A 27,698-nucleotide genomic window follows, 5' to 3' on the forward strand; every position below is an offset into this window, starting at 1 on the left:
TGCTTTATAAACATTAATCCATTTAATTCTCATAGCAACCCAGTGTGGTAGGTACTATTATTGTCATCATCATTTTATAGAAACTGAGATAAAAGTGGTTTCAATAACTTGCTCAAGGTCACATAGGCAGTAAGTGGCAGTAAGCTGAGACTTACACCCAGAACTCAGATTCAGATTCTCTGCTCTTAACACTGCCTAAGCTATGAGACCCATTCCTTGCAGGAGCATCATATAGAAGAAAAGATGAGTTGCAGAGAAACACTGAAGTCTGAATAATGTCTGTGAATGTGAAATGATACAGTAAGCAAAATGATCCTTATTCATGTTGCTTTCATCAAAGAATTTAGGATACTTCATACATTTCAAAATTTTTGAATAAAAGATGCTGCACACATTTATTTTTTAGTATAGGTCCAATACACTGTCATCAAACTAATTTTGCTGAATAATCGATTGTTGAACAGAATGAATCAATATCCTGGACTTATTTCCAATTTATTTATTTTTAAATTTTAATTTATATATATTTTTATTTATTTATTTTGAGACAAGGTCTTGCTCTGTCACCCAGGCTAGGGTGCAGTGGCCCAATCACAGCTCACTACAGCCTCAACCTTCCCTGCTCAAGCAACTGTCCCACCTCAGCCTCCTGAGTAGCTGGGACTACAGGCACGTACCATCACACCCAGCTAATTTTTGTACTTTTTTTTAGAGATGGGGTTTTGCCATGTTGCCTGGGCTGGTCTCACACTCCTGTGCTCAAGCAATCCAAATCCACCCACCTCGGCCTCCCAAAATGCTGGGATTACAGGAGCGAGCCACCCTGCCCAGCCTGGCTTCTGCTTCTTTTGCCTCATTTCTTACTAGAAGCCAGAGGACTTTGCTTATAGAACATCCTCCACTAAACTTAAAGAGATGCAACTCAAGCTGAGTCTCCTGGCCTATTCTTGTCCCTGGAGCAGACCCCTGCCCACACAGCTGAGGGTACTCCTTCCCTCCTTGATCCACTGAGCCAAGAGCTTCATGAAATATATGAGAACATTTTAGCCCCACTCCTATGGCCATTTCTCTGCGGTACCTGCCTGGTACTCTCCTTCCTGGACACCCTGTTGTTCTTATGCAAAAGTGACTAGTTCAGCCTCAGCAACCTCAGAGCTCGGTGTGCCCTGAGGGCAGTCACACCCCATTTGCCCATAGTTGTAACTGACCACTCTGTTGTTATTGTGACACTTATGGAAGTTCTCAGCAGAATGATGATGATGACAGTGAGGATAAATAACATTCACTGAGTATTTATTTTGAGTGTACATATAAGTACTCAACGAATGACTATAATCCACAAGATATATCTAAGAGTTTTAAATGTATCTCATATCCTCACAACATTTCTAGGGGATAAATACTATTATTATCTCCATTTTACAGATGAGGTAACTGATTCTGAATATGCAGTAACTTGCCCAAGGCCATATAGCCAATAAGTATCAGATCTTGGGCTCAAATTAAGAGGCACAGGTGTCAGTTTCAAGATTAGACTGATAACCATAAAAGTACCCACAATGTGACCGTGCACAGTCAATGTCAGCTAAAAAATCTTATGGGTGATGATTCACTTCAAGAGATAACGAGCTTTTGCAAGCCTCCTTCCTTCATGTTTTTCTTTCTTTCTTCCTTTCTACTTTCCAATTGTCCTGCACCTTCATTCCATCAGCCTTCTTATACCCTGCCGTGTGCCAAACAACAGGCTGTGTCCTGGACATCCAAAGAGAAGCAAGACCGAGTCTAGTCTCAGCAAAGCGAGGCAGGAAAGCAGGATTTCCTGAGAAGTTCTGAGTCTCACCTGCTAGTGGGCCAGGAGAGAGGGCGCTGTTGCCCTAGTCAACATACTCTGCTCTTATGCTTGTGTATAGGAAGGTGCTGCCCATGTTCCATCCCGAGCATGAAAATAAATGTTCTAGTACCTGAACTCCTGTTGTCCTTATAGTTAGCATCACACTGTCACTCAACTATCCTGATGTTGGTTTATGTTTCCCCACAACGTGATAGCCTTTTTAAAGAGAGAAACAAGAAATCTACATTGTGAACTTAGTAGCTGTGTGATCTTAGTTTCTGTGATTTTTAGTTTGTGCAAAGAAAGAAAGAGAAAGGAAGGAAAGACAAAAAGAGGGAAGGAAGGAAGGGAAGGAGGGAAGGAGGAAGGAGGGAGGGAGGGAAGGAAGGAAGGAAGGAAGGAAGGAAGGAAGGAAGGAAGGAAGGAAGGAGAGAGAAAGGGATAAGGAGAGAGAACAAAACATGCCTTTCTTACTTCACAGAGCTATTGTAGGATAAAATAAAGCCATCCTGTAGGCATAAGAGGGCTAAATATTATGTAAATGTGAGGGCATTAGTATATTCTCACCATGGAATTTAAGGTTCTGAGTAATGCTGCCTCACCCATCTTTACCCCACCACACATACCTACATAGGTGCAGCCGTGTCTTGCAATTGCCCTGAACTCACCTGCCTCCTTGCCTTTCTTTACACTCTTTCCAATGCCTGGAATACTCTCTCCCCATCTCTGTCTGATGACCTGCTACCTTGCTCAAATGCCACCTCCTTTATTCTAAAATAGTACCCTTACTCTTTTGTACCATTAAATGTTGTGTATTTCTCACAAAATCACACTTAACACTGGGACTAGAGCTATTTGTCATCTATATCTTAGGCTTCCCTGACGAGGTATGCTTTGCATATATCAGGTGTTTGATAACATGTTTATTGGATCAAATTCTGCTTCCCTTCTCTATGCTCTTCCCTGCCTGCCTGCCACTTCCTATGCCTACTTAATGTATCACTTGGCACATGGCAGGCACCTAGTGCATATGTCTGGGGAGCTTTAGGGCCAGCAAATTCAATGGACAATCTCCATAGGTCAAGGAGAATTAAGCCTTTCCCTTCAGTTAAGTCAAACATCACAGGGAGGGTATAAAGTTTGGTGAACAAAGTGATCATACCCTGTTGAGTGGGAAGGGAGAGAACATTTCCCAAAGTGCAGACTACAGATCAGTGGGCATACCCAGATGATTTTAGGTGACATACAGGTGAATTTTCTTTTTCTAAATTACCTATCTTTACGTATATTAAAAAGAAATATAATTGGCACATTGGACTTATGATTTCATAGATATTCTTTAATAAAATCTCCTGAATTTGAATGAAAATGATTTAAAGAAAAACATACATAAATAATGGTACGGGGTATGGCCAAATGATGTGATGGGGGCGCTCAGAATTCCAGAAGCACCAAGCCAGGGAAACACTTTTGGAAGTTATGGAGGCGGAAAGAAGGATAAAGCCGTGCTTGTTCTGTGGGTCAGATCTACTAGTGGCAACCGCAGGTTAATAGAATTACTTCCAAAGCTGTGCTACTGTGCAAAAACCTTTGTTTGAAGGGCAGAATGCAAATGGAATGCTTTCTCATCACTAGTGTTTCTTCACTGGAAGGAAGAAATATGCTGGAGAACGTCAACTCAAACACGTCAAGCATCACAGCCTTGGGCACCAGGTTTCCTAACAGCCAGTGGAGTTTTACACCTTTTCCCAGGACTTGCAGATACAAAGGACCCAGATGTGGGTTTACTTTTCCTTTTTTTCCTGCAAAGCACAACACTTTACAAAAAAGAAAAACACTTCAAAGGCAGTCCTTTTCTCGCATATATTTCAAGGCTTCATTCAAGAGCCACATTCATCTTCCTTATCCAATTACAGGATCAAAGCAGAAGTGTTTGGCCTACTTTGGGGGTTTAAAGACATCCAGGGAAAAACTAAGACCATTTAAAACTACCTTTTTTGATGCCACACATCTTCCTGTAGAAGAATTGGAGTTGGTTCCCCTTGCTCTCTCTTAAGTCATCTCTGGATACCAAAAGTCGGGTCAGAGAGCTAACATGCTCGAATCATGGGCAACATAAAAGATTCAGTTACATCTCTGTAAAATCCAATCTAATCTCAGTCAATGTGTCTAGTGTACTTTTGCTCTCCACACTGCTACTTTTGGAGTTTCTTCCATAACCCACTGCTAAACTCTTGATTTTTCCTGATTAGTTTTTAAAATCCTGTATTAAAATAAAAACTGCAAAAAAAAAAAAAATCTGAAATGTCATTTCATTAGTCTCCCTAAAGGTAGTGGATCTAGCACATATGTTCATTTTAATGCTCAATATGGAGTTCATATTTCCTAAAATAGGACATGCCTTATCCTTCATATTCACACTCTGGGATCTGGGGCCCTGGTTTTTAAAAAAATAGCATATATGACGTCCTCAATAATATTTAAGTGAACAGACTGCCTATTGGTGGATTGATTTTTCTCTATGGAAATAAATCTGTTGGCAGCCGCCAGAATTGGGGTATAAAACATGACCTCGGGCAGCTGTTGCCATTTGTTTTGGTGGGAAAATGAGGGTTTTGTCTCTCCCTGGGGGTTAATACTGTGATGTCCTGAACACCATCAGTGCTCTGTTTCTGAAGGGTTACACCGGAAAGGAGGAATGCTTTGTGGTGTATGACAAGATCACGGCAGAATATTTTGTGCACACGGTGATTTGTATCATCCATTTGTGCACAGGCCATAAAAGTGCACTTTTTATCAGGAACATTTGTGAATATATAACAGCACTGAAGACATATGGCCACTAAATAATTCACAGTTATCTATCTTCTCAGCAGATTCCTTATACACCTACCATGTTTTAATGCCTAGTTTGCTCAGAAACAATATTCTTTATGACCCTTCCAATATAAAAATGTTTACTGACTGGCAGCAATATATGGATCCCACGGGATGGAGCTATAAGGAAGTGGAAAGATGTCTGCATTCTCCAACTCTCCCCTTCTGTATCTGTTTTCCCCTAACTCTTCCAACCAGCACCCAACATTACAGGAAAAGATACCTCTCCCCATAGTGAGTGCAAAATCCTATCTGGGCTATGAGATGAAAGTCACTAACTAACCTCCACCCTCTTCTCTTTTCAGTTCTATATCCATTTACAGTCCCAAGGAGAATCCAAATGCATTTGATGCCGCAGCATTCTTCCAGTCTGTGGGGAATTTCCTGGGAATCTTCGCTGGCTCATTTGCAATGGGGTCTGCGTATGCCATCATCACAGCACTGATATCCTTTGTCTGTATGTGGAAAGCTGGGACTGTCAAGAACAGTCAATATCCATGGAATTCTGATGATGATGGACAATCTCCAGGCCCATAAAAGGCTAGATAGTCTGGTCCAAGTTTCATATGGCCCCACTGGTGCCATCCTGGTTCTGAGTCATCCCTGGAGGCATAGGTTGGTACCAGTGGCAGAGGGGCCCAAGCTCTCTTCTTGCCCAAGGTCAGTTCTAATGCTATTGACACTATCTTATCCTAGGACATCAACGGCCTTAAATAAATACCACCTAGGAAAACTAGTGAACAGGCGTCATCACGACTGGCCTTACTAGGGTCAAGAGGAAGAATTGAAGATCCAGGGTCAAGAATAAGACAATTGATTAAGGGTGATAAATTGGGTATGATCTGCCTCTTTTTCAGGCTTATTCAATCACTAGCTTATAGGGTAGCTCAAGCCAGAAGTCACTGTGGGTCTAAACGAGCATCCACAGCTACTTTACAGAAGGGAACCTGCAAGCAATGCTGAAATGATATGTGTGCCATACCTGAGCAATCATGTCATTTGATTCCTTTTTGTTGTTGTTAGGAAGTTGGGATTATAGGTAGAGTTTCCAGATAATCTGAGCCAAAGAAAGAAGCTGGTCTGGTGGGCTGCTCACTTAGAACATTCAGATAGGGCAAAAGTAAGTCGGAGTAGAGGAGGAAGGCCAGACGGCCAACGTCAAGTAGAAGTGTTAAGTGGAGCCACAGAAGAGAGGTAGAACAGAAGATCAAGGGCCAAAGACCTCAGGGGAAGGAGAAGGAAGAAGTGTGCCAGAGGGGTGAAGGCCCCAGGCAAAGAGAAGGCAAAATATTGGGGGCCTTTTTCTATGGGTTCTCACCCAGACATTCACTGAGCAGCTGCTAAAAAGCTTGATTCTACCAGGGATATCTAAGAAGAGTCGGGAGATGTGTAAAACAAGGCCCCTGCCCTCAGTGAGTGACAGGCTTGGAAAGATGAGCTCTACATTAAGACTGGGATAGAAAGTGAGTGCCAGAGCCACATTGAAGTTATCACACTGTAAACACTCAAACTGGGACGAGGCCATTGTGTCTGGAATAGTATAATACCCTTGGCCAACCTTATGATTCTGGAAAATAATTTGAAAAGCAGTATTTATAAGCAGAGTGGGTTTTGGGCATGGCCTGGAAGATAGAATAGGGGCAAAGGCTGAGCAGTCGGTGATTCAGGAGGCGAAGACTAGCATTCACTAAGGTATGGCAGTGGGACCAATGTGGCATCTGGAAGACATGCCTGGGAGGACCAGAGGGCTCCAGCTAGTGAGAAATGGAGGATGAGGGGACTCAGGAGGGATGGAGTCAGCTTGTGGAATATCTTGAAGTGGTATTTCAAAGAGTCTGAGCCTCTTTCTCTAGTCCACAATTAGCTGCCAAAGGTTTCTGCTCAGGAGAGTGACACACTGACAGTCCTGTTTTTAAAATGTAGATGAGGAACTGGAACAAAGGATGAATCATAGGAAGGAGACTAGAATCAAGGGAAACTGTGATGATGAACTGTGGGGGAAGCATCAGGAAGAGGACTGATATTTAGAAGGAAAAGTCTCTAAGACTTAGTGATTGGCTGGCTATCGGAGATAAAGAAAAGGAGACGGTCAAAGGCTACTCCAAAGTTTCATCCTGAGAATCTTGTAAAGTGGCATCTCCATTGACAGAAATAAAGTCAGTCAGAAGAGGTAGTGCTGGTTTCCAACAAGAAAAAATGACCTACCCAGTACTTATGCTATGACAGGCCGCCTACGACGTGTTTTCCATGAGTGTCTCATCCAACCTTCACAATGATCCTATCACCAGATGCTATTTTTATTGGATGTGAAGCTTAGAAAGGGTAAGCTGTTGCCCAAGGTCATGCAGCCAGCAAGTAAACCCAGAAAGTGAGAATCAAGAGGCCGAACATGCTGTCATCACTGCTCCCTATTGCCTCTTAATTCTTAGTTGGACCTGTATGGAGGCCAGGTGTTGTTTAGAGTAGAGTAACAGCAACAAGGATAGGAACATTTTGTGAGTGTCTATCATGTGCCAGAGCCTTTCTATGCATCTCCTCATCTGAATCAACCCTGTAAAAAAAAGTTATTATCCTCCTTACCTTACACCCGAGGAAACTGAGGCTCAAGGAGGATACGTAGCTCACTCCGGATCACATATCAGTAATAGTGAGCATGGTAATAATCATATCATCTAACATTTATTGAAAACATCACTATGTGCTAGCCATTGCCCTAAGTGTTTTGCATGGATTATCGGGTAAGTTTTCCAAGAACACTGGAAGGTAGATACTGTTACTATCCCAATTTTACAGCTAAGGAAACTCAGACAATTAAAGTTAAACAACTTGGCTAAGGCCAAACAACTAGGACATTTCAGGGCCAGGATTCACACCCAGGCTTTTGGGCTCTGGAGGCTACACTAAGTGGAGAAACTAAAATCAGAATTCTTCTCTACCCGATGTGAGGGGAAGGTGTAACATATGTGAACAGGTTGATAAGGGAAGAAAAAAAATTCCTGGAGATTGGAAGTCTGGCATAAGATTGCATCAGATCTGAAAGAAAGGGTGTAGAGACGGAAGAAACGGGCCCCGTAACAGTGGTGGTATCGATCGTGCAGTATTTGGTGGTCTTTAACAGGCTCTACAAACACAGGCTGTGAAGGAGATAAATGCTTACTGTTGTCCTCCTCACCTTCCTAACCGCATACCTATTTCATTCTGAGGCCGTCTCCTCGGGCTGTAGGCCCCTGAGCTCTGCAACTGGGGACTGACCCAGAGCTGAACTAGTTTCTGGAGGAGATTGAAAGAAAAGAATGTTAGATAGCCGATTGCTATTTTGTTACTCACCTGCCCTGAACATTCTCTTTAAAACAAACTAGAAGAGGGAATTCAGAAGAACAAACCTCATTAGAAACAAAGACTTCCCTCTAAGTAACAAAAGGGAATATCGTAAAAGGATCTCAGGGCAGCCCATTCTTTACAGCAGATAAAGAATTGCTTCCAGGCCCTGCTGGTTCTATTTCCCAAAAAGATGTTCTACCAAAAAAAAAAAAAAAATTTAGACCACAGTAGACAAGTTGCATATCACTTGCTACATGCCAGGCACTGTTCTGAGTACTTAACATGTATTAACTAGTTTATAGACCTCTGAGGTAGGTTGCATTATTATTCTCATTTTCAGACAGGAAAACTGAGGCACACAGTGGTCAAGAGATGTGTCCAAGTGAATACTGTGAATTTTAATCCAGGTAGAGGTGGCTTCCAAATGCTACACTCCCAACCATGATATTATTCTGCCTTTGTGCTTTCTAAAACTTTACAAAACATGTTTAACATACTTCATCACATTTTACTTACCTCATGTAGGATCAGGTATTATTCTCATTGTCAATTCACATAGAATAGAAATGAGGCTCAGAGAGGTTAATATACTGCTGAGAAATCACACAGCCAGTCACTGGCAGAGTCAAGAATCAGAATAAAATGTTCTGTTCCAGAGGTCACACTTTTGCTCCCTGCTCCCCTGCTAAACATCTCTTAATGTGAAATTTTCTTTAGATTTTTTTCTAGCAGTATAAAAATGCAACATGATCACATCTCCTTATTTGTCAGGGCATTTTGTGCCTAATATTGACACAATTGCAATGTAACCCTTTCCCATCGATCACGTACTCCTAATCATCTCCCCATGATCCATTCTCTGCCCAACTTGAATCACTACTATCCCTTTGTTCTATTTGCAATTTATAGACCGTTGACCAAGTGTCATCCTTGTCAAAATGAACCATTAATAATGGTTCATTAATAATGGAACCTATAAATAACGTACCTTCTCCTTATCCTACTTATACCAAGAGGGCATGGGCAGCTTCCCTGTCACTGAATGTAACTTCTTCTTCTGATCCTACTTCCATCCCCAGGAGAGAAGACTCTAGCAGGCGGTCTGCCCACAGACTGCACTCCCCAGGGAGCAGCGCTCCTTGGTACTCACATACCTGCAGCATCTCATCCCCCCACACTCTTCTTGGCTTTGTTTTTCCATGCCTGCTACACCTCTCCTGAGGGGTGCATCCCAAGGGATGAGGCTAAGCCCACAGTGGGCTGAATTTATAATCTTAGGAAGACACCTTTTTAATCTGAACACAGGTTTGAATTTTTACAGGCATGTTCAGCCCCCGGTGAAGCATGGAACTCGTGCTGGCCTTCAAAGTAGGTCCCAGTGAGAATTATAGCCTTCCAGTCAGGTCTGAACATCAGTTCTTTTACTTTGCTCTAGAACTATCATCACCAGATCAGTTTTTATTCTCAGCCAAGAAGGAGATGTAGCTATAGCTGTAAAAGCTGTCGTTGTTTCCCTTAACTCGTCTTCCTCACTTGACCAAATTTACCAAGCTGTGCGAGTTCCCGATGCTGGAAACCGGCCTGTTTTTCCTGCTTTCTTGGAGTGCCTTCCTGTCTGCCGAGGCTGCCGGCCTAACAGGTCAGTGCTTCATGCTGCACAGCCAACTGGATGTGTGAATATGTGTGTGGCTCTGGTGTGTGCCCCTCCCTGACCTAGCAGGAGGTGAAATGAAGTCTCTCTTAAACAGTGCGTGTGAATGGTTTGGGTCAGAATCAGCCTCTCTTGGGTACGCTGGAGAGAAAAAATAATAGTAATTCATCCATTTTGTACCAAACAGCTTAATGGAACATCTCCTAAATGCTTTCCTCTTTTCTCCCGACTGGACAGGAGGCGTGTCGAAGGGACTGATTTATAGTGTGATGGATGACTTTTCAAATGGAAGTCTTCATTCAGAGTGTGAAGGGATACCCACAACTGCTTTGTACAGAAGGGTGGTGGCTTTCAGTGGCTCTTAACAGCAGGTTTCAATGTAAGCAGGCTCTCTAGGGTAGGCGCATCTCCATACACATCGGTGTTTGAGATCTTCACGTATGTTCCATGGCAGGTAGGAAAACAAATAGCAAATGTGGTGGCTATACAGTTTAGTGTCTCTTACCACAGAAGGTTTATAGAGTGAGTCCTCTGAGGGGAAACAGTTGATGGGGGGGGCAGTTCGTTAGATCCTAGGATCTGGATTGAGCAATTAGGTTGCCTTTCTGCAACCGTATTTGTGCTTGGGTTACTGCAATAACTGGGTGCTTTTCCATGCAGAAGAATCTCCGTGGCTTCCAGCAAAATGTTAATGCCATTTCTCTCCTCGAGCCACATTCCCTGCTTCTCCCAGGTTTCAATCCTGGATCCCCCTTTCTGCTCATTACATCTTAACAGACATTCGAATGGTGAGAATCCTTCCTGACTGGTAGCAAGGTATACCTCCCTGGGTGTTTGCATTTTAATAGGTGATACTTTAAGTCTAAATAATAAATAAGAATAAAAGTTGACATATATTGAGGGTGTACCTTGAGCCAGATGCTGGCTAGCTGTCTTTCATGTATGATTCCATTAATCTATAGAAAGATTCAAAAGTAAAAGACAATGCCCAGTTTACTCAGCCAACAGTGAGTGACGGAGCTGGGATTTAAAACCAGGAAATTCAATTTTAGAGCCTGGGTTCTGGGGGACCACGCTTTTCTACCTCAAATGAAACTCCATCTGTGAAATATCAAGCAGACCTCTAAGGGTAGGTAGGAAGGAAGTAATTGGAGCCCCGGGCAACTGCCTGGTTCAGTTGCTCCTTGGCTGGTCTTGGCTCTCCTGTGAATGCCATGGCAAGTCTTTATAGTAATGATAATCTATTGCTTTAATCAGCTGGCCCAACTTACTGCAGAGCCACACAGTCCAAGCTATTTCTGTTGGCTTCAAGGGTGCCTGCTGCCAATACAGAAAGCCACCCACCAGTTCTTATGACACTGTAATCAAGACTACATTACTGGATTCCACCCTACCAGGCCTTTGTATCTAAATTATTTTAATACAAAGTCTGTTATTTGAGTGCATTGCCACTTTATTAAGGAGGTAGCTGGAAAGCCTATGCATTTCAGAAAAAAAAAATAGCCATGTCCCTTCAGTGAAATAATGTAGGCAAATCATTTACATCACAGTCATTCAAAAAACGTTAGTTCCCTTTCTTCCACATTCTGTATTCTATTCAAGTTTAACTTATAAAATGACCTAAGTAATATTAATAATAAGAAAAAATATTTGACCTTCTAGAAAGGTAAGGAAGTATCTTAACTCACCTAATATTTTTTAATCTACTGTTGGATGTTATAATAAACACACACACACACACACACACACACCATTGCCCAAGAATTGTCAATTTGTGTAAAAATTGTCTATTTCCTTGTCCATTTCAGCAAGATCTTCTTCTACCAACTACATTAAAGGCTAAGATCCATGGGAAACTGAACAAATTACTAGTTTGCCTGATCCTTGCTCTTTCACACCATTTCAACCTGATATCCTTACTGAGCTGCCATACAGACCACCTTCTAAGGAGCCAGCATCATGGGATGGGTGAATATGGGCGTGAACCTCAGTAACAGAAAGACCCAAGTGTCCATGGCTGTACCCAGGGGCAGACCCACCCCAGAGTAGTACACTAGATTTAGGCAATGTGCCTAACAGACATTTGCTATAAACCAAATTCTAGGTGTGAGCATTTTCTATTGCCAAAGACCAAGACTGCTTAGTCCAAATTACTTATGTGTTTGTTTGTTTATTATTTAATCCTTGCCTATTTCCAAACTGGATTTGTGACAACTCATAACATAAGCCATGCACATCACAGGACCATTTAGTTGAGGGTAAACACTCAAGTGCTCTGGGACAGAATTTTTCTGCAAAATTAGGCAACTGTTCATTGCTGTGGTTTGGCAATAAATATAGCTCTGAGCTTTCTGGCAGTCAAAGCCAAAAGGGAAACATAATGAGTTATGTAGGAATAATACAGCATTTTTTTAAAAAGTCATGCTTATGCTTTTTTAATCATCTAGATCCTAGCTTATTCCCCCAAAGCACCCCAAATTATTGGTATCTGCCACTATTTCTCCATCCCATCACTACTTTCCCCACATCAATACCAGACCCCACCCATTGCCTACTTCTGAGTTTTCTCTTTTACTTCAAAAATTGTTCTTTGGAGGAATTACTTGGATGCTGATACTGTTTCGAAGCAATAATTATGGATTTTATTATACATTTAATTACCTATTGTAAAAAAAAAAAAGTCATGCTTATTAAAGGGGGCAAACTTTATTTTTCATACTAAAATTTTAGGGGAATTTATCACATGCATCTGTATATAAGGGCCTTTGAACACCAGAATGGCCAGTGTATTTAATAATAATTTTAGGGAAGATGGAGGTTCATTCTTCATATGGTCATTTCTCATATCAACTTTCAATAAAACCTGAGGGTGTGGCATCAAATTATAATTCTCTAATTATTTCCATGTAATAATAAAATCATTTTAGTTCTAATGCACAGGTAAACTAATGATACAAATCTAAAAATCTAGAAAACTTAAAAAAATGATTTCTGAATGAATAGACAACAATGAATATAGTAAACTAAAGCGGAAAGAGCTATTAAATAGTTTATGAGTAACTACAGAGGTAACCAGCAATCGTGGAGCCTTGTATGGGTTCACTAATAACACTTTAATGTAGCTCCTAGAGATGGTATTAACATGGAAAGATTTCTCAGCAGAATTTCCCAGGCCCTGACCTTTCAAAGTGGGCCCTCAAGAACATCCGTCTAGTGAGCAGGGCTCTCGGCCACCTACTCATACTTCACCCCTTTTGTTGGTTTCAGAAATTGGGATTTCACATAAAATTCTGTTTGAAAAAAATGTTCTGCTACTTTAAACAAAGCACACCTGTTTTTAAATATATTTTATTTTTTTCGTACACCCAAGGTAATCCATACTCATTGTAGAAAATTTAGAAAATGCAGATTTACAGAAGGAAATAAATTTAGAATCACCTTTATTCTTATTGCATATTAATAACAATTGTTACTATTTGGCTGTGTCAAGCTAACTATATATATATCATTATACACACACATATACACTTAAATATGCCTACCTAAATATACTCGTGCATGCATATATGTATATATTTCTTAAGTAACTTGCTTTTTTCATTCAACAATTTATAATGAAAAAATGCCATGAACGGAGCATTAAAAAATGTATAGTGAATGTTTTTCAAAACATTACTCCATCATATGAACTTGCCATAATTTATTGTAACAACCTTTTGATTATTTACGGGTTTTAATATTCTTATTATTACTGCAATGATAATCTGTATAGCTAGAGATCCAAATTTTTATTTATATAACTGCCAGAAAATAAAATGTCTGGTTTAATAAAAAGACTAAAATTTAAATTTTTGGAGAAATTTGTCCAAATTGTCTTTTAGGAAAATTTGTATCCCCTTGCACTCCCACCAGCAATCTGAAAGCAAGCTCACTCACCCACATCTTCACCACCCCAAATCTTATTAATCACTGCTAATTTGATAATCAAGTTCCATTTTCGTCTGGTTTACATTTATTATACTTTTATGAAGAAAAGCTTTTTTAATTACATGTCATTGGCTGTTTGTATTTCTTCTTTGGTGAGCTACCAGTTTATGCCCTTTGTTTTTTTTTTTTTTTTTTGAGACAGAGTCTCGCTTTTTCACCCAGGCTGGAGTGCAGTGGCTCAATCTCGGCTCACTGCAAGCTCTGCCTCCCAGGTTCACGCCATTCTCCTGCCTCAGCCTCTCCGAGTAGCTGGGACTACAGATGCCCGCCACCACGCCCGGCTAATTTTTTGTAATTTTAGTAGAGACGGGGTTTCACCGTGGTCTCGATCTCCTGACCTCGTGATCCGCCCGCCTCAGCCTCCCAAAGTGCTGGGATTACAAGCGTGAGCCACTGCGCCCGGCCCGCCCTTTGTTACTATTTTGTTATTGTTACTGTTTTCCTGTTGAGATGCTTATCTTTGTCACATTGTAGTTTAGTTACTCTTTATCTGTGGAGAAAATTGGCTAGGACCAATGACTCATTTTCTATAATCCCAGCACTTTGGGAGGCCAAGCAGGGAGGACTGCTTGGGCCCAAGAGGTCCAGACCAGACTGGACAACATACTGAGACCCTGTCTCTACAAAAAAAAAAAAATTATCTGGTCATGGTGGCACACACTGTGGCCCTAGCTACCAGGCAGGCTGAGGCGGGAAGATTGCTTGAGCCCAGGAATTCAAGACTGCCGTGAGCTATCACACGACTGCATTCTAGCCTGGGCAACAAAGAGATACCCTGTCTCAAAAAAAAAAAAAAAAAATAGAAAATTAACCTTTTGACTATCATATAGGCCGTAAATATTCTCCAATTTGTGCTTGTACCTTTTAACTATGTTCTGTTTTGTTCGTTTGGGTAAGGGAAAGGAGTTGGCATAGGCATTTTCAAGTTTTATGCGGTTAATTGTATTGCCTCCTTAGAAAGCCCAAGTGAATGATATGTCCACAAACTTGGCAGCCCAAAGAATAATAAAAGAGAAAAAATATATAGAAAACCCAAGTGTTTCTTAATGATAGTGTATAATTTCTTTTAAAAGTTGTTTGATTTTGTTTTTGCATCAGAAACGAACTGGAATTTGTTTTGATATGAGGTGTGGGGTATAGTAGCAATTTGATTTTCTTCCCAGATGGGAAGTCACTTGTCCTAACACCCATCAACTTTTGCCTATTTAAAATGTCTATGTATGTGCACATACATGTGTGTGTATGTGTATCTGTATGTTCTGGGCTTTCCATTGTTCCACTGAATGTTTGATATCCACTGTGTCAATTATTTCAGCTTCATGGTTTATTTTAATATCTAGTAGGTCAATCTTTCATTCCTCTTCCCCATATTCAAAAGTTCCTTTGCTATACCCGTGTATTTATTATTCCTGATGGACTTGAAAATAACAGGTTCCAAACAGAAAATAATTTTGGAATTATAATTGGGGTGCATTAAATTTTTAGATTAATTTGAAGAGAAATGGCATTTTTATAACATCAAGTCTTCCCACCCAGGAATATGTTATGACTCTCCATTTATTTGAGTCTTATTTTATGGCTCTCAGTAAATTTTTACAGTTGTCTTCACATTAGACCTACAAATTTCTTGTTAAGTATCTTTTTAGCAGCTACTTTATATTTTGGGGTGCTACAGTAAATGGGAACTTCTTTATAGTTTCTAACTGGTTATTGTTCGTATATGTGCATCTAGATTGCACCGCACTATTTGATTTATTCTCTGTAGCTCTAAAGTACAAAACTAGAGCTGATGTAGAATTAGGATTAATGGGCAGAAGTTAGACTGTCAAGTTCAGGAGGGCTTTGTCAGCCCCAAAAGAATGACTGAAGCATTGTAGGCACAAAATAAATATCGTTTGAGCAGTGGAATAAATAATTCTCACTCGCAAAAGAAAAAAGTTCCAAAACCTGAATAACAGATCACTTTATAAGGTAGTAAGTGTTCTGTGCCCGATAATATTCCTACAGATTTTACACATCTACTGGTCCAAATATTTCACAGCAGATCCATACATCAAGTAAATGATATATCATAATTTCATTAATCTGTAACCTTATTTTCCCAATTATTAAGTTAAAAAATGAAGACATATAGGCATGAAAGGAAGAGCTCTGTCTAGAGGAATGTGGTGGACATGTGTTGGTTCTGGCTGCTCCACACACATTCTCACTTCCACTGGTAGTAGCATCCTGATATTTCTTAGGAAACTACCCCCGACTCCAAAGGATAACATCTTCTAATCAACGTGTCCCACCCTCCCCTGACAAAGAGAATTAGGACATCTGAAGCTAGGTCAACTAGACACTCTTCCCCTGGTATGTAAAACTTTAGGAGGGAGAGAGGAGGATGCATAACTGCTGGCACCTGCTCAATAGCAGCGCCCTATCAAGAACCTCTATTTATTTATTCCTGCCACCAGATCCCTGGAGCAGCCATGATGCCTCCTTTCTAAGAGCTATCACACTTCCTTCCAATAAATTCCTTTCTGATTATGCTAGCCAGAGTCTGTTTTTATTACTTGCAAACAAAGAAATCTAAATGGTACAAAGGAAGGAATAGTCCATGAGGTATTTCGGCAAAAGAAATTGTATAACTTTGTGACAGATCAGAAGGGAAGAGAGTCTCAAAGACAGCACAGCCTCTAAGCTAGGATACTTGGGACTATCTTATGCCAGGTGCATACTGATAAACAAAAAGAATCAAGCTTTTAAAGACAGTTTGCAGTGTTCATTATCCTTTCCAATTCAGCTTCTTATCAGATTCATCATGAACACTTCAGTGTAAGCAGCTTGCTCATTAACACATCGCCTGTGTTCACTTTCAGTTGTTACTAATTTGATGATGATCATTTGATTTATTTTGATCATCTTTTACTTCAAGGGCCACATTTGCAGCCACCTCATCTCAGTCTCTTGGAAATTGCACCTGCCAATGTTCAATAGTCACATAGAAGAACTTGGTTTTATGGAAACAAGTGGCTTTTAGACATGCAAATGAAGGCTGGTGTTTCTATTACCCAGAAATCTGAATCTCTGCTGCTTGAAATATACAAGTACATTGAGAAAACATTTATTTGGGAAGATTGGGCAGAATATAAAATGCAAGTGAGAAGTCTTTATAGAGGATGAGAGTATGTACAGAGAAACGGACATTAGGGACTTCTCACAAATCCAGAGAGTATAGAAAGAAGAGAACATATGTGGATGTGTACGCTCTACTTATAAAATCAGCCACCGAGGCATGTGTCTCTGGTTTCTGGATCTTCAGCTGACTTGCTAAAGGACTGGAATAAGTCATCCTATTAATCGGCATCTCTATTTTCCTTACTGCTAAAGTCAAAGGAATTTATTACTTTGTAATAGAAGGACTTTGTAGACATACAGAATGTGGCTTTTGGGTAAATACATGACCCTAAGGAATTCTCTCCATGAGGTACCTGGTATACACGACTACCTAATTTTGGATCAGGTAGAATTTTTCTTGTGCAGATGCCTGTTTTCTGAAAGTCATTAGGTTACTGAGCCATTATTTTAAAATGAATATTGAAAATACTTCAGCAGTATTATTTATAGCGTAATCTCTAATGGAATTGAATCCTGTCATAGAAGCTGCTTTCCAGTTTATAAAGATAACCGAAAAGCACAGCTGGACAGGTTGTTTGAAAATTCATTTTTGTAATCTGTTTCCCAGCTGAGACTTTGGGGGTCAGGTTTTCGCCAGAAGCAAACTTTCAGGGACTGTCATTAAACACCCAAAGAGTAAGATTTCTAATGGCAACATTGACACCATGTCTAATGATTTCCCTGCTTCCAGGCCTTGCTGTAATAAAGGCAGCTTCCATTTTTAGATTCCTAGGGCAATTTTATGTTCATCGGAGGCAGAGGAGGGGGAAGAGGGCCACTGGCATACCTCATTTTCTCATACAAAAAGTTAAACAGTATAGAACACTATTTACTCAGCTTAGAATAACTTCCATTTAAGAAAACAGGCATCCAGAAATATGAAGAAAAAAAGTCCTGATTATTAAGTAATGGGGCAGGGCTTTCTAATCTGATTCTAGAGAGTAAATGACTCTTAAAAAAAATGAAAGTGTAGAACTTGTTACTCCTAACAAGTAACACTCTGGCCCATTCATTATGGAATTGACCAAGATGTCTGAAAGAAAGAAGCGCTCGGCACAAGCAAGTTGTGTTTACAACACAAACAGTTAAATCATCTCAATCCCTTCCCCTAAGCCTGTTCTCCTATTGGTCTCAAATCACAAGGGCCTAATTACATTGCCACAACGGGAAAAGCTGCACTTGGAACTCAGGTGCTATGTATTTGTCAAGTCAGTTCTCGAAAGGCTTTTGTAGAGTAAGCAGTGAGGGAAAAGGGGAACTCGAGAAAGTCTGTTTTGCAATAGATGAGGAGAGATTTCCAAATGAAATGACTGTTACTGGACATGTTGAGATTTCACTTGTCTGAGTAAGTAAGTTGGCTTATTACTTCTCATCTCACCCTTTCTCACTTGGGCAAAAATTGTTTTCAAACTCTTAAGAAGGCTTTTAGCTCAGAGGTGAATGTGTTCCATTTGGCTTGCCACTGATGCACTGCATGACTGGATGGGAAATGTATTTCTGGAGCTCAGTAAATAAATCTCCAGGAGGGGACTTAATTTGAATTGTTTCTCAAAACAAATCTGGCCAATTTTAGCTTCCAAATACATGTCATTAGCCAACATCTCTTACCTTAAAACTGGTTTGCTTTCATATTGACAGAACCAGGTGAATCCAACTTAACCAACAATTCGCCAACAAATGAGGTGAAGTGAGTGTTTTCCAAGCTGGAAAAAAACAAAACAAAAAAAACCCTGAGGCTCAAAATTTTAGGCGTTCAAGCTGCAGAAATAGTGCCTACAATTCTCGAGGGGATTAGTTAACCAGCACACTGAACCAAAGGCAAACATGCAATGATGCCAGCTCAATAAACACAGGTGTAAAGTATGTCTTCTCGCATAATAACTCATTAACTCACACCTGCACTTCCTTGAACCAACTAGCTCTTCATTTCAATATTCAAACAACCTGCACATGTAGCTAAAGTAGTGGACAAATTTACCCCTGCTTTCTTCACTGTAAATGTTTTCAGTCATTATTTAAGAACTCTTCATGGTGCCAGGAGACATAGGGAAAAAGGTAAAATTATTTCCCAAGAACACATATTCTGTACAGGCATGTAGAAAATGGTCAGAAGATGGCACAAATAACATGTGGATGGAGAAGAAAAAGGAGTCAAGGATAATTCCTGGGTTTTTTATGTCCGTTGGGTCAGTGGTTGATTTCACCAAAATGGAGAATACAATGCAGCCAAAAGGAGACACAATAATCAGTTCATTCCAGGACCTTCAGAATTCCACACAAGGGTAGAATATTCACATGGAAAAGCACAGTGGGCAACTGGCCTGGACATCTGGGGTGAGATTGCTGATCACAGATTTAGGTGACATTGATGTAAATGTGTTAGCTGACTCCAAGGAAATGGGAACTAGAAAGAAACCAGGGTAAGGAGGGTAAGCCTAATGAACACCAAAACTTGAGGTGCCATGCGAGGGATCTAAGCAAAACAGGTCTTTTCTTCTTCTCCAGACCTCAAGATCATTTGCATAAGTACTCATTACTATGTTATGAAGAATTTACATAGAGGATATTTTTAAACAAAAATTTCTAAACCTGACAACATAGATTTGAAGTAACACTTAAGTGCATATCTATACTCAGCATTGGAGGAATCAGAAATAAGAACATAGATTCATGCTGTTTTCTGTATTGATGTTCTTATATTCCACAGGTGCATTATTAATCTCCAACTATGGAGTTGCCAAATATGGTGAACTAGACAGTAATTGTACTCTTTGGAAAGTTGGATACTTTCATATCGCCTGAAGAGTTTTCCATTTAGTTAAATCTTTGACTTCTCAGTTCCAGGTTCACTTTCAGTGGTTGTAAAACCTGTCAGAAATGTCTCTTTTTACTAGATCAAAAATAAATAAAACTGTGGCATGGAAAAATAACCCATCAACCTCATAAACCCCTCAGAGGGCCATCTGAGTGCAAGACACATTTTTTTTGTCTTTCTTATTCATTCTCTTTCTGTGTTCTGGTGATATAATCAATATTCCTGTCCAAAAATGCAGTATTCTGTAGTCTTAGAAACTCTTCAAGTCTGCATTTAATGTCAAGGCAAAGCATGCTTCATGTGACGGACACTTATTTTCTACTTCTGTATCTAATGGCTTCATCAACTTTTAATGAGAAAAGAATTCTGGAGTAATGTTATCAGAAGCAGAGGCTGTAGGTGACATAGTCTTGAATAAGAAAATTTAAATATTAGAAGACAATGGACCCTGCCAGGAATAAATTCACATAAACATTTATTCATATGTAAGAATTAGGATTAATCTCCTTGTGTTCTCTTTTCAAAGCACATAAACGTTTCTTGAAGTAGAAGTTCATTCCTTTGACAAATGTGTATTTGAGTACCTGACGTGTGCTGGACACTGTTATGGGTCAGTGATAAGACAGCAGGTCAGGAATCTAGCCCTTGAGGAGATAGAGGTCAAGAGGGAGACACTGGGTAATCTAGTTGACAGGAAGTCAAGTGAAGCTGTTAAACCCCATGCAATCCTTCAATCCCATGTATCAGACCTTGAAGCAAAGCAAAAACAACCATTTATGTTACAGACATTTACAATTGGAAGGGGCTTAGAGGTCATCTAGAGCAATGCTTGCCAGAGTTTCTTGACCCTTATTGGCAACAAATAAAATAGACTTTTTATGTAACATATGCTTATATATTAATTTTCATTTTTTTGCCCACAAGGGTAATTATATTACCTTAGAATATACAAAAGTGCTGATTAAAATTATGATGATCTTATATTTTCTTCCCCCTTCCTTGGATTGTCTTATATGCCCCTACTTGAAAACCACTAAACAGACTACCTTCCTCAATTTAGTGAGGAGAAAGCAATGGACGAGGCAATGGATTTAAATTGCATCAGTCATCAAACTAGCAAAGTGTCTGAACTATGACCAGATAGATCCTATGTCTTCTGACTCCCAGTATTGCACATTTTTTCTTACATAATTTACAACCACACATTGAAGTTTGATCATATCAACAAGTAAATAGACATAGTATATTTAGTAGCACTGATGCTTTCTGAGAGGGTCTAGAAGCGGAAGTCATGGAGAACAGTATAAATGGCACTGTGTTAAACAAAAGGACTTAATTGTTCTCTAAAAATTGATCTCTCCATAATTTACTTGCCAGCAGAATCATTATTTTTCCCCAAGAATCATAGATGTCCTCATGCTGTTTCCTAAATTTCTTTGCTTGCCAATTAACTTGAATTTAACCATGTGCCTCTTTGTAGTTTTTCAAAACAGTTCTTTCAGATACTATCAAAAAGTGTTTGTTCTAGTTCTTATCCAAAATTGTGTAAATGAGTCACTGCAGTCAATCCTTTGGGCTCTTGCCCACCATTGAAATCTCACTGTACAAACACTGAAAGGCAGTGTTGTGCACAAACATGAGTCAGATGCTCTTATTATTATTTTTTGTAGGCCACCTCCTGATTTCTTTCAGAGTCCCTTATTTATTTTAGGTCCCAGATATTTTTGAGCATGACCCACTCCACATGGACCCAGATGTATGTAGTTGAGTCCATTCATCATTGCTGCAGGGCGTCATATGTCCAATTTAAATCTAAGATCTTAGACATGTAACGTAAGAGTTGCATTTAAGGATTGCTTGTTTTTCCAGCAGAGATGGAAACAGAATGATCAGATTTTATTTTTATTGGGAAAGAAAATGAAGAAATACTTTGCCAGCAGAGGGTAGACATACTAGATATTTTATATTTCTAATTTTATGTATACTAGGCCTAACAAAACATGCAAGATAAATACCTTAGTGCTTATAATAGTTTGACAATTAAGCATAGAGTTTATTAGTTGTTTCTCCTATTAAGTTTTGTATTCAAAAAATTTTTTAATTAATTCATGTGTATTTATTCCCTATCTATAGTGGATTAAAGTCCAAGTGTGCTGGTAAAGTGCATGTTTCTCAGATATGCCCTGCAATCACCTGCCTCTCACCCTTTGCTCTTACCGAAGTCCCTACCCATGAATCTGCACTCCCAAATTTTTCTCATCTTTCAAGACCCAAATGCCTCTGCCACTTTCAGGAAAACATTCCTCACCCCTCTCCCAGCTTTTCTAGCCTTAAAGAAATTACTCCCTTTGAGAATTCCTTTGTTATCACCCACTATTCTGCCAGTTTTAGATGTCTTTGTATATATCTTATCTCTGTTAGGAGACATAAAGTTCCTTGAGGCCTTTGCCTGCTTTATTCATTCTTGTGTTCCTCATACCCATGGTCAGTGCTTTGCTCAGTATAGGATCTCAATAGATAACTAGCAATTGAGTGAATAAATACCAGATACCAAACTCACTCATGTAAGTCTGGTAGCTTAATTGTGACATTACTGAGAATTGTCTAAGTTTAGATTACTAGGAATAGCAAGCACATATCTACCTGCTTTCCTTGATGCAGGAGTTAAAGGTGAAGAGAAGACAACAAAGGTGAAAAAGGGCACAGAATGTGCAAAGCATGTACTATCTCACAGTCACTTGTTAAATAGGAAATGTTGCTGTGTTTATCCCTGAAATGAGTTTCTCCAAGTTATTCCTTCTTGTCTTCTTCCTTTCATCTCCTAATATTTATGGCAAAATCTTATATTTACTGAAGAGTATTGAGTTTGTAAAGCATTTTAATATCCGTCATACTGTATTATACTAAAAACAGACCTGTGAGACAGGTAGCCACTAGCCAGATGAGAAAATTGAGTCTCAGTAGGGTGAAGCTATTGGCCAGCATCACCCGTGTTATGCCTGTAGCCATGGCCAGAGAATGGCAGCCTGGGAAGCATCGAGGCCCAAGATACCACAGGGGCTGAGAGGCATGGACCCTACTCTTAGTGTGCAGCTCTTTATTTTAGTGGCCAAGTCCTCTTTTTCATATATTCTTTTTGGCTACTTTTTCATTTTTCTTTGTTAAGTTTTTTCTGCTTACATTGGGTCTATTTTTATGTCCCTTGTCCAGTTTCTTGAGGTAAATAGTCTACTTATTTTCAATCTTTTTGTCCTAATAAAACACACACAAGACTATCAATTTTCCACTAAATAATTATTTGGTTTTTATCCCATTGGTTTTGATAGGGTATGTGGTATAAACTTATTGTTATCCTATTTCTAAATAATCTAAAATTTCACATTTGATTTCATCTTCAACTCAATTTATTTATTTATTTATTTTGAGATGGAGTTTCACTCTTATTGCCCAGGCTGGAGTACAATGGCACAATCTCAGCTCACTGCAACTTGCACCTCCCAGGTTCAAACAATTCTTCTGCCTCAACCTCCCAAGTAGCTGGGATTACAGGTGCACACCACCACACCTGGCTAATTTTTGTATTTTTAGTAGAGACGTGGTTTTGCCATTTTGACCAGGCTGGTCTCGGACTCCTGACCTCAGGTGATCAGCCTGCCTCAGCCTCCCAAAGTGCTGGGATTACAGGCGTGAGCCACCACGTTTGGCCTCAACTCAAATTTTAATTAGAAAAATGCATTTGGAAGTCTCCAGTGGATACATTTATTTAGCCTATGCTTTTTTGTTAATTTTCAGTCTTATAACATTGTGATAAAAATATGACAGCCTTATAACATTGTGATCAAAAGATGTGATTTATTTGTTTCCTTTTTTTTTTGAAGGAAAAAGTTTTATTCAACTTTTTGGTGGTAAAGTATATCATCAATTTTATTTTATGTAATTTTTTCACATTCCAATATTGTTGGGATGAAAAGGAAATAATTTTAAAGTAAAGTAAAAAAATTTTAAACCCTCTCAGATTTTCTTGATAATAATTACTCTCTGAAATTAAAATGACTCCACAGAACCATGTCAATTCTGGAAAGCTAGGAAAAGAAAAACCAAAGAATAAAACACAAAAATATAATTTTGAAACATTTTTTGAAGTTAGCAAAAGATATTTATAAGCCAAAAAAAAGAGTAACAAAAATTGTGCTACTCCTTTGAAGATGTCTTATAATTGTTCCAAAATGCTAAGAGGTCAAGAATAAGGGAAAAATATCTTTTGGGGACATACAAAGTCAGAGCCAACTCTTAGCAAGGGTGAGTTGATACCTAGACCCAGACCGTTAGGGAGAGACTTGCTCCTCAAAGTGTGGTCCAAGGACCAGCATCATGGACATCCCCTAATAGTATAAAAATGCAGAACTGGGGGCTCTACCCCAATCCTACTGAAGGAGAATCTGCATTTTAACAAGTTCCCCAGGTGATTTGGTGATTCAGATGTACATTAATATTCAAGGAACACTGGACAGAGTCCTGAAATCATTGCCTTGTGGATTCTTGGGCCACAGTTGCATTTCCAGGTGCGGTCAAGTGGCTTCTGATATATGGAGAGGACAGTGATATAAGCTGTAAATTAAGCAAAGCCTGGAAGTGACAAGAACAGGCAAGGCAAAGCGGTAAGAAACAGCAGTAAGAGAGAAGGAGAGAGGGAGTGGGTCCTTTGTGGGGTGAACTGTCTCTGTCGCTTGGGCAGAGTCATCAGAACTCACTATTTTCAATGCCCTTTGATCTGAAGGCTTTGTGTTCTAAAGATTTAAAAACATCCTTTTCTACATAGAGAAGACTTTTGGAGTTTCTCTTTAAACCTCATAGCTTATTTGAAAAAATTAAGTTCTTATGAGTAGAAGATATGGTAACAATGTATTTTTAAATTTTACTTTAAAAGATTTGTTTGAAATTGAAACAATTTTGAAAGCCTATAAGTTTATCTTGTCTTCACTTATTGAGAAAATTGGCCTGTATTCAAAATGCCTAAAGGTTTTATTTGGAACCAGTGTTATTTCTTTGACCTTAAAAAAAAAAAAAGACTGAATTGAAGGGTTCATCCTAGTGGATTAATGAAGTAATACATAGGAAAATGACAGGCCTTCAGAACTGGAGGAAATCCAGACTTTAAGAAAAGAATCCTTTCTACAACAATGCTGGCAGATAATCTTTCAGCTCAAACATATGATGGGAACTTCTTACATGTCACGGTAGCTACTCTACCATAGGATAGTGCTTGTGTTTTGGAAGGATTATGGGATTGGGAATTGGAAGACATAAATCCAAGTCTGGGCTATGCCTCATTAATAGTTCTAGGTCTAACATATTTCTCTCTCCAAACCACTTGTTCCAATATAAAGGCTGTGTATTATCCATCCTCACACTGCTATGAAGAAATACCCAAGACTGGGTAATTTATAAAGAGAAGAGATTTAATTGACTCACAGTTCCACATGGCTGGGGAGGCCTCAGGAAACTTACAATCATACTGGAAAGCACCTCTTCTCAGGGCGGCAGGAGAGAGAAAGAGTGCAAGAAGGGGAAATATCTGAATCTTATAAAATCATCAGATCTAGTGAGAACTCACTGTCATGAGAACAGCATGGGGGAAACTGTCCCTTGATCCAATTACTTCCCACCAGGACCCTCCCATGACACATGGGGATTATGGGAACTATAATTCAAGATTAGATTTAGGTGGGGACACAGCCAAACCATAACATTCTGCCCCTGCCCCCTCCCAAATCTCACATTCTCACATTTCAAAACACAATAATGGCCTTCCAACAGTCCCCCAAAGTCTTAACTTATTCCAGCATTAACCCAAAAGTCCAAGTCCAAAGTTTCATCTGAGACAAAGCAAGTCCCTTCTGCCTATGAGCCTGTAAAATCAAAAGCAAGTTAGTTACTTCCTAGATACAATGAGGGTACAGGCATCGCATTCCAAATAGGAGAAATTGGCCAAAACAAAGGAGGTACAGGCCCCATGCAACTCCAAAATCCATTACATCAGCCATTAAACCTTAAAGTTCCAAAATGATCTCCTTTGACTCCACATTTCACATCCAGGTCATGCTGATAAAGACTTGGGCTCCCACAGCCTTGGGCAGCTCTGACCCTGTGGCTTTGTAGGCTACAACCCTGTCTCAGCTGCTTTCATGGGCTGGTATTGTCTGTTGCTTTTCCAGGTGCACAGTGCAAGCTGTCAGTGGATCTACCATTCTGGGGTCTAGAGAACAGTAGTCCTCTTCCCACAGCTCCACTAGGCAGTGCCCTAGTGGAGACTGTGTGGGTTCCAATTCAATATTTTCCTTCCATACTACCCTAGCAGAGGTTCTCCATGAGGGCTAGACCACTGTAGCAAACTTCTGCCTGTACATCCAGGCATTTCCATACCTCCTCTGAAATCTAGGCGGAGGTTCCCAAATCTCAATTATTAACTTCTGAGTACCCACAGGCTCCACATCATGTAGAAGCTGGAGCTAAAGCAGTTGGGACACAGGGCACTATGTCCTGAGGCTGCACAGAGCAGGGGGGCCCTGGGCTAGGCCCATGAAACCATTTTTTCCTCCTAGGCCTCCAGGCCTGTGATGGGAGATGCTGCTGTGAAGGTCTCTGACATGCCCTGGAGACATTTTCCCCATTGTTTTGGTGGTTAACATTTGGCCTCTTATTACCTATGTAAATTTTTGCAGTGATCTTGAATTTCTCCCCAGAAAATGGTTTTTTTTTTTCTATTGCATTGTCAGGCTGCAGATTTTCCAATGTTTTCTGCTTTGAGTTTTCTTGAATGCTTTGCTGCTTAGAAATTTCTTCTACCAGATACCCTAAATTATCTCTCTCAAGTTCAAATTTCCACAGATGTCTAGGGCAGGGGCAAAAATGCCACCAGTCTCTTTGCTAAAGCATAGCAAGAGTCATCTTTGCTCCAGTTCCCAACAAGTTCCTCATCTGAGACCAACCCAGCCTGGACTTCATTGTCCATATCACTATCAGCATTTTAGTCAAAGCCATTCAACAAGTCTCTAGGAAGTTCCAAACTTTCCCATATCTTCCTGTCTTCTGAGTCCCCCAAGTCTCTAGGAAGTTCTGAACTTTCCCACATTTTCCTGTCTTCTTCTGAGCCCTCCAAACTGTTCCAACTCTGCCTGTTACCCAGTTCCAAAGTTGCATCGACATTTTTGGATATCCTTATAGTAACACCCCACCCCACTTGGTGCCAATTTACTGTACTAGTCCATTCCCACATTGCTATGAAGAAATACCTGAGACTGGGTAATTTATAAAGAAGAGGTTTAATTGACTCACAGTTCTGCATGGCTGAGGAGGCTTCAGGAAACTTACAATTCCGGCAGAAGGCACATCTTCACAGGGTGGCAAGAGAGAGAATGAGTGCAAGCAGGGGAAATGCCAGGCACATATAAAACCATCAGATCTAGTGAGAACCCACTCACTATCATGAGAACAGCATGGGGGAAACCACCTCCATGCTCCAATCACTTCCCACTGGGTTCCTCCCCTGACACATGGGGATTATGAGAACCACAATTCAAGATGAGATGTGAGTGGGGACACTGCCGAACCATATAACCACATCACTTTTTAAAAATACCAATTCCAACCATAGGTACGATTGAAAAGAGGATGAGTCCCAGTTCTCTTGGACTTGGCACAGGGTCTTGCCTGCCCCTAGTGTTCCTCATTATCTCAGTTATGACAGCAAAGATACGAGTTGGATTTTATTTTCAAATGTAAAACTGTGGTTTCCAAGAACTATCAAAGTTTAGAAAGAGAAGATACCCACAAGAGAATATCAATGAGGATTGACTCAGAAAAAAAGAAAACAATCTGGCTATTGACAGAGTTTAATTCAGGAAATTGGGTAGAGAGTTGGTAGAGATCTCAAAGGGTACAAAGTGTGCACAAAGGTAACAGAGAGGTAATGCTTACAGGAAGCAAGTGTGAACCCTAGGAGTAGGAGGAGTAAAGGGAAATGAATCTAGAAGCTCCTAAGAGGGAACCACTGG

The 27,698-nt window shown here is 39.9% G+C and overlaps 1 protein-coding gene across 1 annotated transcript in view; it reads left to right on the forward strand.

Annotated features, from left to right (window-relative positions):
* SLC9A9 (solute carrier family 9 member A9) overlaps positions 1–27,698 on the forward strand; it is a 598,822-nt gene that overhangs the window by 269,027 nt on the left and 302,097 nt on the right. Inside the window, exons 7-8 of the mRNA XM_030816700.1 lie at positions 5,014–5,152; positions 9,563–9,668. Of these exons, the coding sequence (XP_030672560.1) occupies positions 5,014–5,152; positions 9,563–9,668 (245 nt within the window). The remainder of the gene's footprint in view (positions 1–5,013; positions 5,153–9,562; positions 9,669–27,698) is intronic.

Source organism: Nomascus leucogenys, chromosome 8 (genome assembly GCF_006542625.1).
Source record: "Nomascus leucogenys isolate Asia chromosome 8, Asia_NLE_v1, whole genome shotgun sequence".
NCBI classification, from domain to species: Eukaryota; Metazoa; Chordata; class Mammalia; order Primates; family Hylobatidae; genus Nomascus; species Nomascus leucogenys.